Below are 15,699 nucleotides of genomic sequence, written 5' to 3' on the forward strand. Positions count from 1 at the left end.
TGGGCCTTGGTCACCTGCCATTAGATGTGACCAGGTGAAGCAGGGGCCAAGGGCATGTCCTAGAGAGCAGCCCAGCTTCAAGCTGTGAGGAGCCTTCCTTCATTTTGAGAGTGGGAGGGGATCCGGTCACACCACAGCATTTAACTCAAAAGTGAAACACAAAATGGAGAATATGTAGGAGGAGGAGAGGGAGAAAAGGTCCATGCTACATCGTTTTTCTCCTTTACCATTTTGTTTAATTCTCTAGAATTCTTCTCCTGCTGTTGACTTCAGGACTATGAATCAAGCACATTATACCAGTTTAATAAATGATGAAACCATAGCAGTTTGGAGGCAAAAACTCTCAGAACACAACAATGCAAATACAATCAAGTATGTGGTTGCTTGCCTTCATTTTTTTTTCCAAAGTATGTTGGAGTGTTCTAGCTTAGGGATTTTCCCTGTTTCTGTATTGATGTTGTGAATATTAAATGGAACTTTACATTTTAAGTAATTATATATATATTTTGCAACTATTTCATAGGTGACCCCATAGCCTCCAGTAACATAATGGGTTATTTCCCAATTCTCACACAGAGTGTATTCCTCACCTGCCTCGTTCAGTGTTTGGTTTTAGAAACCTGACTGATGAAGGCTGAGCTGGCCTTTCTGCTGAGAGAGCTTAGTGTTACTGTTGCATAACCCTGATGGGTTTCTTCATATGCGGATTCCAAAGCATGTGGAACTCAAAACAGCTGTTGTCCTTCCCAATCAGAATAGTTTCTAGCATCTTCCCATTCATATGGTTGAGGTGGTAATTCAGAGTCATGCAGAGAAAAAAAAACAAAAAAACAAAAACACTAAATAGTATTAAGGCCTTTTATTTTATTATTAAAGAATTTTTTTGCATATTTTGCACATATTTTTATATTTTCCTTGGCTTACCTCAGCATTTCCACCTTTTTCTGCAGAGTCTAATTCTTGGTAATAAATGAATCAAGCTCTGTGCACTAAGCTGTGGTCATTCCCAGAAATGTACATAACAGTTCCTATTTTACAACCTAGATTGTAGTGGGAAAAATGACCACAACGCTAACTCTGAAGCCCTAAAGTAGTAACTTTTTGAGCAAAGGATCATTAGGAATGCCCTAGTTCCATGGCAGTCCTCAGAATCTCTCTAACTTTAGGGTGGCTCTGCCTATGAGCTCAGGGTGGGATGAGGTAGTCAGAAAAAGGGGCGAGGGTTAGGCCAGGGTTCAGCAGGGGAGACTGCACACACCCTAAGTTCTCTGTTTTCTTATAAAATGTATGAATAACTGGATGCAGTGACTCATGCCTGTAATCCCAGCTCTTTGGGAGGCTGAGGCAGGAGGGTTGCTGGAGCGCAGGAGTTCAGGACCAGACTAGATAACATAGCAAGACCTCATCTCTAGAAAAAAAAAGAATTAGCTGGGTGTGGTGGTACACTCCTGTGGTCCCAGCTACTTGGAAAACTGAAGTAGAAGGATTGCCTGGGCCCAGGAGGTCAAAGCTGTGGTGAGCTGTGATCGTGCCACTGTACTCCAGCCTGGGTGATAGAGTGAGACCCTTACTCAAAAAATAAAAAATAAGCCGGGCTCGGTGGCTCAGCCTGTAATCCCGCGCCTTTGGGAGGCTGAGGTGAGTGGATTGCCTGAGCCCGTGGGTTCGAGACCCGCCTGGGCAGTGAGACCTCATCTCTACAATAAATCAAAAAATCAGCTGGGTGTGGTAGCGCATGCCTGTAATTCCGGCTACTTGGAAGGCTGAGGCGGAAGGATCACCGGAGCCCAGCAGGTTGAGGCTGCGGTGGCCGGGAACGGCCATGCACTCCAGTCTGGGTGACAGAGTGAGACTCCAACTCAAAAAAATAAATAAATAAAAATAAATAATAAATAAAAAATAAACAAACAATAAAATTAAATTAAATGAAAAATGAAATGAAAATACTGTTGGAAGAAATGGTCTATAAAGATCCTTCCTGACCCAAATCCTATGATGAACAGAAGTGATTGCAGTCCCCTCCCAGTGTTTATTTGTTTTATTTCTTCCCTTTTCCTTACACTGAATAAGAGGGCCTAGGGTTCCCGACATGCAATTTCACTGTGAGTCCTCAGAAAGTAGCTGTTTGTCCAGAACTTGTATAACCCGGGTAATAGGAATAAACTGTCATGTTACATGTTTTTAGTTTCTCAGATGGGCAACAAAATAGAAGGAAGTAGTAGTTCATCTACTCATTTTCCCAGATAATTTCTGTGTTCGGGAAGTTTCAACTCCAATTTTCTTTTTTGTTTTGTGTTTGGAGGTAAGGTAGGGTGGTAGAAAGATATTTCAGAATACTGTCAGGGGCAAGAGCTTTTCTTTTGGAAACTTTGATACTCTCTTTTTAATGTGGCTTATGAAAAACTTAAGTTCTTCTTCATTTTGAGATGTGACATACTGTTTATCTAAAGCAAATGTACATTTTCCAAAGATTCATCTGGCTAAGAAGGAGCTGCTATTAGTTAGATCCTAGAATAGCATGACTATTGTGATGCTTAAATAACCATTTATTTGTGATTATTAAAGGCCTCCTCTCTCCTTTTTTTTTCTTTTGACCAGTGGTGTTGTTCAGATATTATCTTCTGCAGCCTGTTGGAATGGAAGTTTTCTTGAAAAAAAGTAAGTGACTTAGAGTCTTTACAAACCCACATGTGTGCCTTTAGTCCCAACTACTTGGGAAGCTGAGGCAGGAGGATTGCTTGAGCCCAGGAGCTCAAGGTGTAGTGCTCTATGATCATGCCTGTGAATAACCACAGCATTCCAGCCTAGAAACATAGTGATACCCTATTTCTCTAAAACAAAAATATTCTAAAAAAAAAACTTCACATGTGATGCAAATACTAGGAAAAGCTGTGAAAGACTACTGTTCTCTTTAATGGTAGTTGGACTGAAGTCAGTGGATAAGCTAATGCTTTGTGCAGAAATTGGAATCCCTAATAATGGTGAATAATAGGACATCAGGAGGACAATGATGATTCATACCTGATTGACAGAGAAGCAGATTATTAAAGAGAGAGATTATCTCAGAAAGAATTGGTATAATTAAAAGAAAGATTTTAGTGGCTCAGCCTGTAATCCCGCGCCTTTGGGAGGCTGAGGTGAGTGGATTGCCTGAGCCCGCGGGTTCGAGACCCGCCTGGGCAACTTGGCGAGACCTCATCTCTACAATAAATCAAAAAAATTAGCTGGGCATGGTAGTGCACACCTGTAGTTCCAGCTACTTGGAAGGCTGAGGCGGGAGGATTGCTGGAGCCCAGCAGGTCACTGCACTCCAATCTGGGCGACAGAGTGAGACTCCAACTCAAAAAAAAAGATTTTCAGGGTATTCTAAAGTGTGAATGCTTCAGGGGCTCCCAGGTAGTTAATAGAATGTTTCTTTGCTTGACCTTATCCCTCCTACAAATATCTCCCTCAGAAACCTGGTGCAGCAGGCCTTGTCATGAACTTGGATCTTGGGTGATGCCAAGTCCTGGTCATCTCTCCGTCCTTTTTTGTCAGTGACCAAGCTAATGAAATCTCAAGATGAATTAGACTTCAGTTCTGCGTGAATCCCACCCCTATCGCTTGATCCCTGTGTTAGTCAAAGTTCTTCTGAGAAACGGAACAAATAGAATAGATACAGTATATATATCTGTCTGTTTGTTTATCTATCAGTTTATCTGAGAGGGAGAAGGAGAGGAGGAGGAGGAAGAGGAGAGGGGATTCACTAGGGAATTGGCTCACCTGATTATAGAGGCTGAGAGGTCCTGTTAGAGTCCATTTGCAAGCTGGACAACTAGGAAAGCTGAGGTGTCACTCTTAGTCTGAGGCCAATGACCTGAGAACCATAGGGTCTGGTGGAGTCCCAAAGCCAGAGAACCTGGAGTTCTTGGGGTCTGATGGGGTGGGGAGAGGGAGAGACAGACAGACAGAGAGACAGTTACAGACAGAGAGCACGAGACAGAGAAAGAGAAAGAGGGAGAAGAGAGAGAGAGGGGAGAGAGAGAGGAAGGAGAGAGGAGGGAGGGAGGAAGATAGAGAACGAACAGCTGACTGGGTGGTGCCCACCCACATTGATGAGGGGAGATCTTCCTTAGTCCACTGATTCAAATGCCAATCTCTTCCAGAAAACCCTCACAGAAATACTAGAAATAATGCTTTATGAGCTAATCTGGGCATCCCTTAATCCAATCAAGTTGGCACCTATAATTAGCAATCACATGCCCTCCCCCCAAATGTGTCCCTAACTGGGTTGTAAGAGGTCATTTCAGAAACTCTCTTTAGTTACAGTTAGATATTACAAAGTCATATACTTTTATGATTAAGGCAGCTGGAATGAGCTCTGTAGATTCATTTCATATTTAGTATTTGGCTTTTTCCTTTAGGAAAGGGTATTCTGGTTTATGTTGGTATTGGTTATCTGGAATAGTAGTTCTCAACCAGCGAGATTTTGCTCCCTATGGAACATTTGGCTGTGTCTGGTGACATTTTTGGTTGTTAAAATGGGGAGGGATATACTATTGGCACTAGTGCGTAGAGGCCAGAGATGCTGCAACATCCTCTTGGCCCAAGAGAGAATCCTCAGGATTGAGGAACCCTATTCTAGAAGGCTGGCTTTCATGATGGTTGTGAATGGCTCTTGGCCAGGCTTGTTGGGTTGTTCATCCTTAGTGCCACGAATTTCATAGAGTTGTGGATAATGCTTTTTTTTTTTAAACAGATGTCTGTGCTCTTTCAGGGAGTCAACTCACCCGGTTTATACAAGCATCACAGGAAACCAATAAAAATGAAGACCAATTTTACAAAGCAATAAATATATATAGACAAAGCATTTTGTTTTTTCTTAACAGCATAGCAAAAATTATCTCTAAGCATGTGGAAGGTGATGTATGGATAACCAGAATACATTTCTACATTTTGGGTATCTGTTTTTTAGAACAACAACCACAAAAGACTTGACAAACAAAGTACAAGCAACTCTTCTTCATTTGACCGTTTGGGTTCCAGTATATATAACTGTGATTTTTTTTAAATGCTAGAAACTCTTGTGTTTTCATAACTTGTAACATCGCTGTCAGAGGATGTTAAAACTATATGAATGTGTCCATTACTCAGAAGTCTGTTTTGCAAATAGATAGTTCTTTAATAGATATGGTAGGCTCAGGAATGGGAATTTAAGAGGCTTCTCTAGGTGTCAAAAGACCAAGACTTTAAGGTTAAAAAACTGATTTCATTGCTAGAGAGTTAAAAACAGGAGCAGTGAAATTAGTTCTTGGGTGAGTGTAATTGTATTCCTTGTATTAACTAAGGGAGACATTGTCTTTGTATTTGTTATAGATCTGATCTTTTTTTTTTTTTTGAGTCAGAGCCTCACTCTGTGGCTCATATTGGTGTGCAGTGGCATAATCACAGCTAACGGTGGCCTCAACCTCCTGGGCTCAGGCGAGTCTTCTGCCTCAACCTTCCAATTAACTGAAACTGCAGGCACACGTCACTACTCTTGGCTAATTTTTTTATTTATTGTAGAGACAAGGTCTTGCCAAGTTTCCCAGGCTGGTCTCGAACCCCTGGGTTTAGGCAGTCCTCTTGTCTCCGTCTCCCAAAGTGCTGGGATTATAGGCGTGAGCTACCCTGTTTGGCTTAGATCTGATTTTTATTTTATTTTACTTATGTATTTATTTTATTTATTTATTTATTTTTTGAGTTGGAGTCTGACTCTGTCACCCAGACTGGAGTGCAGTGGCTGTTCCCGGCCATCGCAGCCTCGACCTGCTGGGCTCTGGTGATCCTTCCACCTCAGCCATCCAGGTAGCCAGAATTACAGGCATGCGCTACCACACCCGACTGATTTTTTTATTTATTGTAGAGATGAGGTCTCGCTGCCCAGGCGGGTCTCGAACCCGTGGGCTCAGGCAATCCACTCACCTCAGCCTCCCAAAGGCACGGGATTACAGGCTGAGCCACTGAGCCCGGCTGTATTTATTTATTTTTAAAGATGAGGTCTCACACACACTGCGTTGCCCAGTCTGGTCTTGAATTCCTGGATTCAAGCAATTCTCTCACCTTGGCCTCCCAAAGTGCTGGGATTTCAGATGTGAGCCACTGTGCCTGGCCAGATTTTTATTTTATTATTATTTTTTCTTTATTTTATTGTAAAAATGTTTGGTGCAAGTCAGGATTAGATACATAATTAGTCTGTGTGCAGGTGAAGTTTGAGCCTCCAACTGGTAGATTTTTTTTAAAAATGCTTTGTTAAGAAAGACTTTCACCAAGAAGGTTCTGCTTGCAACTTATTGATGAGTAGGCCGGTCTGCACAGGGGATGTTTACACCAGCCACAGCATCTACATCTCTTTTAATGTACCACAGCTGCAGAAAAAAAGCCAAACAACAACAACAAGATTAAATCAGGGAAATAACTCTCTGTTTATAGATGTCAAAATAACCTCAACTTGAAATGATGATCCTTGTACTTTGACTTGAAGGGAAAAAAGATTTAAAACCTTAAAATCATGGAGAAAGGGATTCCAGTGAGCTTTATTTTCTTGGGTTTCCTCACAGTGTAGTCTTTTTGTGACTCTTCTCTGTCAGGTCAAATTTAAATCTGCTTAGTAAGGACAATTTTGTTTACTTCATTATAATTGCTATCAGAGTGTTTGCTTTTTTCTTCTTTTATTACATACTTTTTCGGTTTTGTTTGTTTAGAATCGATGAACACTTTAAAACAAGCCCCAAAATTCCTGGAATTGACCTGAACTCAACTAGGGTGTTATTTGAGAAGTTAATGAATTCTCAGCACTCCATGATTCTAGAACAGGTATGTTTCTTACACTCACAAAGTATATTCTTAAAAATGCACTTTTGTATTTTCTAGCTCAGTTTCAAGATAAAAAAAAATAAATGACAAAGCAAAAGTCTTGTACAAGTCTTAACTTTGTAAAATATTTACTTTGGGAATTCGACCTACCTTTTGCTTTCTTTTTGATTTAAATCTTTCTAAGGAAATGCCTTGCCAGAATGTAAGGTTTGCACTGGCAGGAGTCTTTGACTTTTCGTTGTACATAGTGAATAAGTTAGAGTTGAGCATCTATTCAATGGACTTATAGAGGAATTAATTAGATCTCAGGTACACTTGACTTTCTCATTACTCCTTTCTCTCATGCAGATTTTAAACAGCTTTGAAAGTTGCCTGATTCCCCAGTTGTCAAGTTCACCACCAGACGTTGAAGCGATGAGAATCTATTTAATCCTGCCTGAGTTTCCCTTGCTTCAGGACTCTAAGTATTACATCTCACTGACAATTCCCTTGGCTATGGCCATTCTGCGGCTGGATACGAACCCCAGCAAAGTACTAGGTGAATTTGCTAAACTTAATGCCAACGGTTTAAGACTTCTTTGTTTTGTTGGTGTGACCATGGGCTCTCTGTAGATTGAGATCCAAGAACCTGTATGTTGCCATTTAATATCCTTAACATTTAAACTTTTCTCTCTTTGATGTTAATTTTGTAGTTACCCCTATTTGTAATTCAAGCAAATTGAACCATTATTTTGTTTGTTTGAAATGCTTCATGCCATATTAATCTTGATTTTGTAATATTCACAAATTTAGATTATTCAACTTTAAACTGTTTTTTTTTTCTTCTACATTTGTTTTTAGTTAACAGTGCCTCAAAAATTAGTATCCATCTGTCTCCTTCTCTCCTATACTTAATTTAGGGGGTGGTAGTGAAGTGAACAGTTTTGGTGACACAGAGGTCTCCAAAAATGAGGAAGAAAATGACCCAGTGAGGACTTACCAAATGTTTGTTTTGTTTTTCTTTTGTAGGGCAGTTGAGTCCATACTGATTTTTGCAGACTTTGGATACTTTGCTGAGATAAGAACCTTCAGTTTCTCAGTTGAATTGGAGTCTCTCTCATGGGAGTAGCACCTGAGATGTTTTTATTAATCAAGTACAGAAACTCTATCATCTGGCTTTTTTTTTTTTTTCTTCCCCGGGTAAACTTTTTCAGGTGTTCATTGCAACTCAGTAACTTCTGTGTTGCAGGTGGACTGGATGTTACTTGAGTATGGTCTCCTCATGAGTAAAGAGACCTGTATTTCTGAGGTGGAATATTGACTTTTCCATATTGCTTCCACCTTTGCCGTAGAGATAAAAACAGAAATAGTAATGAAGGCACTGGTAATGTGTTAGCAATTTTTTTTTTTACAATCAAAAGCCTTTTGGGGCACATTTTCTCAGATGTTGTAATACACACGAGATAGAAGATGGCAATCTCTGAAGAAATACTACCTACCTGACTTCTAAGTTTTAGAGTTTTTAAATGTTTATTTCTTCAGGTTGGACAATATAGAGAGGTCAGAATTGTTCAATTTTGCATTTAATTTTATTTTTAACTTTTAATTATTGAAATTTAAAACAATTCTCAAAGTAGAGAGAACACTACAGGTAGCCAATCAACAAGTTCAATGGATGTCGGTATTTTGCCCTTTTTATTTTATCTGTCCCCCACCCTCACCATCTACCTTTTTCTATTTTGCTGGAGTATTGTAAAGGACACCTCAGACATATTATTTCATTCTTTTTTTTTTTTTTGAGTTAGAGTCTCACTCTGTCGCCCAGACTGGAGTGCAGTGGCCGCTCCCAGCCACCGCAGCCTCGACCTGCTGGGCTCCGGGGATCCTTCAGCCTTCCAAGTAGCTGGAACTACAGGCGCGCGCTACCACGCCCAGCTAATTTTTTGATTTATTGTAGAGATGAGGTCTCGCCAAGCTGCCCAGGCGGGTCTCGAACCTGCGGGCTCAGGCAATCCACTCACCTCAGCCTCCCAAAGCGTGGGATTACAGGCTGAGCCACCGAGCCCGGCTATTATTTTATTCTTTAAGTATTGCAGTATGGCTGAGTTGATTTCTGACAAAATAGAAGCCGATGGCATAACCTTCTTGTCTGGTTATGAGAAAGCATTGTTTGGTAAGAAATAAAAATAGTAGTTTTTTTGTTTTTTTTTAAGTTTTAAAACAAAGTTTATTAGAGAAAGATGAGAGAAAAGAAAGGGAGACATGCCAAAGCTGGCATGGATGAAAGAAACCATCAAAAAATAAAAATAGTAATTTTTCAATGAATTATGCCTCTTGAAGGGAAAGGAATGGTTGCCCTATTCCTGCTGCTTCTGGATTGTGTCCTTTATCCTTTGCATCCCTGGTAAAGGATTTAAGTGGTGGCTGAAAGGACTAGGACATATGAACAGTCAACGAATACAGTGGACATCACTCCTGCCCAAAATATGTGTATTTCGTCCACATGTGGCCTTGGAATTGAACTTTTAGGTTAGCCTTCAGAATGAATCTTCGAAAAAAGTCAGATGCTAACAGAGCTCCAGAGATTCTTGTATGGCCACTGATCTCTCCAAATGTTTTAGTGGATTCTTTTAAAAGTCATTTTTGGGAAAGTACATTAGAGTAATGTTTATCTACTAGACAGATGAGTTTTTAACTAGTAGGCAGAAGACATTTATACTTATTGCAGATTACATGTTGAAATGTATGTCTTTTCTTTCTTTCTCAAGATAACTGGTGGTCTCAGGTGTGTCCGAAATATTTCATGAAGCTGGTAAACCTCTATAAAGGTGCAGTCCTTTATCTGCTGAGGGGAAGAAAGACATTCTTAATCCCCATGCTGTTTAACAATTATATTACAGCAGCTCTCAAACTCTTAGAGAAGTTATATAAGGTAAGCATAGGCAATTCCTGCGGGGAAAGGGATGAACAGGGGAAGGGGTGAAATGTCCTACTGGATGTCCCTGGAAGCCATGTGTTAGCTGTCCTCTTTCTGTTCTTCATTAGGTGAACCTTAAAGTGAAGCATGTGGAATATGATGCATTTTACATTCCTGAGATTTCCAGTCTCGTGGACATTCAGGAAGACTACCTCATGTGGTTCTTGCATCAAGCAGGGATGGTAAGAATTCATAATCATGTCTGAAACCTTGAATCTTTTTTTTTTTCAGAGCATAAATTCGGATATGAAAAGCACATCTGAGCTGTATCATTTGTCTTTGACTTGGATGTTAGTGTCTCACCTGTTTTGTAACCGCCCGGCTTTTGCATTCTTGAAACTTTGAAGAGCATTACATAGTCATAAATATGATAAGGAGTCACAAATGGATAGTCATCTAAATGTTATAAATTTTATCAGTTGCCAGCATTTTAAAAAATCAAGGTATCTAAGGTAGTCAGATTCATAGAAACATTATAGAATGGTGGTTGCTGGAGCAGAGGCAGGGAGAAGGAGAGTGGTTAATTTAGTGAGTACAGAATTTCAGTTTTACAAACTGAAAGAGTTCAGAGATCCGTTATATAATGATGTGAACGTACTTAAAACTGCTGAACTGTACTGTTAAAAATGATTAGGATGGTAACTTTTATGTTATGTTTTGCCACAATTTTTAAAAAATCAAGATAAAAAATAAGAATTTTTAGTTTTTCCTGAAACTTGGAAGACCTGGCAACATGACCTGTCTTCCTATATGGCACCACTTGGTTGGAATTCAGCAGTGACTCTTTAGATGACACTTATATACGCCATAGTCCCTACTGCAGCTTGATTTACCCCTGACATTGAGGAAAGGGTCTTGGCTGAGTATCGTCTTCTGAAAGCTAACCTACTTCAGTCAGCTTGTGTCAGCTGCCAGGACCCCGTAAGCCCCTCTGATTTAGGGTTATTTGTGTGGAAACATCACACATCCCTGATCCACCCCTCACCAGCTGTTGTACATGCCATTCAAGGGACTGGCATGGCAGGAGCTGCTTGGCTTGATTGCAGACTGACTGGGGACATATGCAAGGCTCTTTAGGCTCCTTCATCTGCAGGGAATGGGCAAATTTGAGTTAGGCCAGAAAACAGAATGATCAGTTGGTTCTTGTATTTCATGAAGCCACATGCAGCAGATACATCTGAGTGAGTCCTTGCCATTTTCACAGATTCCTCACCAACATTAGGACAGTATTTTTCCTGTAGCTTTTATGGAGGTCAGTAGTTATTTCCAAAAGCAAGGCATTTAAATAGGCTTATTTAACTAAACAAGCAAGATTTTTTTTTTTGGTCAAATAATAGATGATCAGTGCTAGCAATGTTGTATTTTTTTTACTCTAGAAATTCTAAGACATTGATACAATGTTTTTGTAATTTGCTTTCTTTTTTTAAGAGGCAGAGTCTTTCTCTCTTGCCCAGGCTGGAGAGCAGGGATGTGATCATAGCTCACTGCAGACTCCAACTCCTGAGCTCAAGGGACCCTCCCATTTTAGCCTCCTGAGTAGCTGGGACTACAGGTGTACAACACTATGCCCTAGCTAATTTAAAAAAAAATTTTTTTGTGGAGATGGGATCCTCACTTTTGGTGTCCGAGCTGGTCTTGAACTCCTGGCTTTAAGTGATCCTTTTGCCTTGGTGTCCCAATGTTGGAATTACAGGCATGAGTCACCGTGCCCAGCCTTAAAGAAGATTTTATGATTACCCTGAAAAAATACTTTTCAATAAAAACAAGTTAAAGTGCTCTAAATGGGTTGACTTGGGAAATTTAACATGGGGGCCAGCAATGAACTCTGCTTTTACCTTCAAGTTTAGGAATTAGAAAAAAATAAGCTTTTCTGTTTTATGAATTTGTTAATACTATTCATTGAATAATAAAATTATGGGCCAAAATAAGATTTATGAATTCTTTAGGTGAACTGCTTTGTTTTCAACAAATGGAAGGAATGGAGGCCCCAGAGAAGTTAAATAATTTTTCCACCAATTCCATTAGCAGTAAGAGTCAATTCTTCTGACTGCTAATCTACCCCATCTGTGACTTCATGCTAAATAAAATAAGTCTAACAAGCTCTAAATCTCTTTTACCCTGAAAATGAAGTTGCTCATGTTAAACCTAGATGATCATGACTACAGTCTCTGACTGGAGGTATTTAAGGGAGCAACTTTTACAGTATGTTATAGTTCTTTTCTCTTAACATTTGATAAGTAAACATCTTACCAGATCTTGAATAATAGATGCTCATCTCTTCAGTAATTAGTTGTAGAAATACAGAAAATTGGTGTGACCATTTGTGATTCCTGTGGTCAGGTAAGGTACAGTACTATTAGAAATTGAATTTTAAATTTCTTGGTATCTTGAACTTTAACAAAATACGAAAACCATCCCACATGTGCTATTTTGGTTTATGTTAATCACTTTTAAATCATAAGAAGAACAATAGATGGACTTTTTGTGTTACTTTTTCTAGCTTGGTTCTAGCTGAGCAAATGCCCCAGGTAAAATGTGCTGGGTTCAAGTCTCCACTGTGTTCTCCTGACCATGGCCTTAGACAAGGTACTTAATTTCTTCTAGGCCCAGCATCTTCATTTGTGAATGAAAATTACAATGTAGTGTGAGAATTAAACACGAAGAAAGTTCTTACTTAGCTGAGTACTCAGCATAACACAAGTCCTCAGTAGCTGGTTGTCACTGAGCAACTCTTGAGCACCTAATGTTTATCATCTACCTGGTCACTGGTCACCGGGAGTGACACATGGATAGGATTTGGTGTCTACCTTTGCAGAGTATTCAGTTCAGTGTAGAGGCAGCAGTGAAAATGCAAAGGGACATAACGTGTGTGTGCAGAAGGAACAGTCTAAAGTAGCTGAATTTTGCTTATTTTAAAGAAGAGGTGGTTTATTTCAAATCAATAACCTGCCATCATCTCCTTGAAAACACATAGGATGAGTGACTCCGTGGGTTCCCCTAGAGGGCAGCACAAGTGAGGAAATCACTGATAATCCTGCTAGAATAAAAGCTGGAGAAAGCTTGGCATCTTGCATGATGGGGCACCTGGGGGCAGTGTTTTGGCTCCGAGCCCCAGCATTGTGCACGCGTGAGACGAGGCAGACCCTGAGGCGGGGGAAGTTGCAATTCTTCCTTAGCCCTACAAGTGTGTGCAGTGCCTCTTGCCCTACTTGCAGCCACAGTTAGGAAGTGTTGGCTTGGTGTTTATAAGAAGAGGTGTTCCCAGTTCTCTAGTTCTGTTCTATTTATTTATGCATTGCTTCTGTTTCACATAATTTAGAAAGTGAAAAAAAATATATATATATATATATACACATACACATATATACTTTCATATACTTTATTTTTATTTTAAAGATGTGGGATACAATTCAGGGCTAGGTATACAAATGTTCATTAAATTGTAGCTATCCTTGTTGATGAGGTGGGCCTCTCCCTCTCCTGGAAGTTTCCCTCAACTGCCAATCCCACCCTTCCTCCCCAGGGCAGTTTACCGCTACTGCCAATCCGTTTCTTATAGTATTGTGATAATTGCTCAAGGTCTGCTTATGAAGGAAAACATATGGTACGCTGTTCTTTGTTTCTGTGATAGATCACCAAGTATGATAGACTAAATCCATCCAAGTTGCTGCAAAGTCCATGTTTGTCCTTCTTTATGGCTGCATCATATTCCATTGTGTAACTTTCATATATTTTAAAAAGCAACCCCATTTCAGGCATGGAGACTTAAAATATAGTCCACCAGTACTTTGTTAGTTTTGAGTTTATGAGACTCATTTTTGGGCAATGGATAGCCCCAGGACAAGCAGCCTCTCAGTAGGTGATCACATATCTTATCAGTTCATATGCATCCATTGATATTATTATTCACATTTGTTTCACATAATGCAGAAATGCCAGTGTGAATATAATTTCTAAAATATTCAATTTCAGCATTTACAGCATAAAAGTCAGTGAAATAAAATTATATTGCAAATACAAAAACTCGTAGACTTATTACAAATTGTACACTTACAAATAGACCTTCATACAGATTTCCAGTATATTTGAACAGAATGTCCCTCCCTCCCTTTCCCTTCCTGGCACTAGCACCTTGTTTCTATAAGGCTTCAGTGTCCTCCTGCCTTCCCTGGTGGCTCCCTGGGGAGCCGTGGGGGTCCCTAGACCACTAGCTCTGGGCAACCTTGGCTCTGGCTCCTAACTGAGCCAATTTTGGATTTCTTTTCAGCCACCACTCAACTGAGAGGATGGTGACCCTGCCCCCAGTTCAACTCCTCCCGTCTCCAGTAGCGAGATCAGCCAGCTTCCCAAACTGGTTCTTTCACCTCTGGGCGGTGGGGAAGGATCAGGTGAGGATGCTGGAGGGACTAGGAGCTGCAGAAGGTGGGTGTTTAAGGGATGCAGGGTGAGGATGCAGGGACAGAGTCAGAGAATGGGAGTGGGACCAAAGAGTCCCAAGGAGTACAGACAGAGTTGCTGGCTGAGTCTGACGTGACATTATGCCAATCAAAACACCAGTATGTACTTAAAAGTCCTGGTATGCCAGGACTCTGTCACTATTTTTGTAGTCCCTGTTACCACTTTTCTCATAGTCACTTTTACATTTGAAGTATTCAAAACTTCATGTTGCTTTACAGACCATCACACATTCAAGATCTTCCTTTTCCCTCAAGAATAAGCAAGCAATGCTTAAAGTAAACTAATCTCTTCTGAGAAGATTAGGAAATTCGGTGTTGGCACTGGTTAAACCCACTTTTTCTGGATGCTCGTATTTTTTGTAGGTACCTAAACTAGAAGACTGCGTAACTTTATATGCTGCTGTTTTATGGTGTGGCTTTATTTTTTGTTTTTAGTAATTTTGATTCCTAAATTCAAAGTAATTAGATCTGGAGCTACAGAAGTGAGTCAGGTTGGCCTGGATTATATATGTATAAATCCATACCTGGCCTCACTGGAACTGGAATTATCCCTGTGATTTGTGTTTCTCAGACTAGAGAAATGTTCCAAGATCCCTAAAGGAACCTAGTTCTAAAGGCTTAACAGGGAGGATTTTAATTAAGATTGCTTTTAAGTGATTTCATTTAAATATGCATAAGCACAAAAGGAGGCGTACACTTCATATAGCACTTAAACAATTATAAAACTAAAACAAATTTATAAACTAAATACAAGCAAAACGATAACATCAGTGCAATGCAGATAAGCCTCACCGATTTAATGCGCCCATCTTAATGTGCCTGTGTTACTGAGACCAAGCCCACTTGAACTGTGGGTCTGTACTGCCTGCTGTCAAGCTCTGGTGCTTGGGTTCCACCCCCATCTGCCTGGCATGACTCAGCTCTTTTTTCTCTTCTTTCATCTGCTCTTAAATCGAATTCATGCAGCAGGCCCCAGGTTCGCACTGGCCTTTTCCTTGGTGCAAATGCAGCATTTACATGCCAAGACTACTTTTCTCTTTTCTCATTACCCTTGGACATTTAAATATTAACCCGACACCAATGCAGTCATTAAAACAAATGTAAATTATGTGGTAACTCAATGTATTTTTTATTACTTTTATTTAGGGCATCATTAGGAAAATTCTAGAGCACTCTTAGATCTCTGAGTAAATCTGTGGTTTTCTGTTTGAGAAATACTGCTGCTGATCAACATAACCTATATTGTTGATCTTTTTGTTTCTATTAAATTAATGTTATGTTAATGTTTGTTACGTAATTTATTTTATTTATTTATTTATTTATTTTTAGTTGGAGTCTTACTCTGTCACACAGACTGGAGTGCAGTGGCCGCTCCCGGCCACCTCAGCCTCGACCTACTGGGCTCCGGTGATCCTTCCACCTCAGCCTTCTGAGTAGCTGGAACTACAGGAA

General features: G+C 40.0%; 1 protein-coding gene across 1 annotated transcript in view; it reads left to right on the forward strand.

Annotated features, from left to right (window-relative positions):
* Positions 1–216: 216 nt before the first annotated feature.
* Positions 217–15,699, forward strand: part of LOC103259846 (probable E3 ubiquitin-protein ligase HERC3) — a gene marked incomplete at its 3' end in the record, with an annotated part of 19,487 nt that continues 4,004 nt past the window's right edge. Inside the window, exons 1-6 of the mRNA XM_021712043.1 lie at positions 217–372; positions 2,599–2,658; positions 6,723–6,834; positions 7,183–7,372; positions 9,582–9,745; positions 9,859–9,972. Coding sequence (XP_021567718.1) covers positions 278–372; positions 2,599–2,658; positions 6,723–6,834; positions 7,183–7,372; positions 9,582–9,745; positions 9,859–9,972 — 735 coding nt within the window. The remainder of the gene's footprint in view (positions 373–2,598; positions 2,659–6,722; positions 6,835–7,182; positions 7,373–9,581; positions 9,746–9,858; positions 9,973–15,699) is intronic.

This window comes from Carlito syrichta, unplaced genomic scaffold (genome assembly GCF_000164805.1).
Source record: "Carlito syrichta isolate Samal-C Ts95f unplaced genomic scaffold, Tarsius_syrichta-2.0.1 Scaffold303036, whole genome shotgun sequence".
In the NCBI taxonomy this organism is placed as follows: Eukaryota; Metazoa; Chordata; class Mammalia; order Primates; family Tarsiidae; genus Carlito; species Carlito syrichta.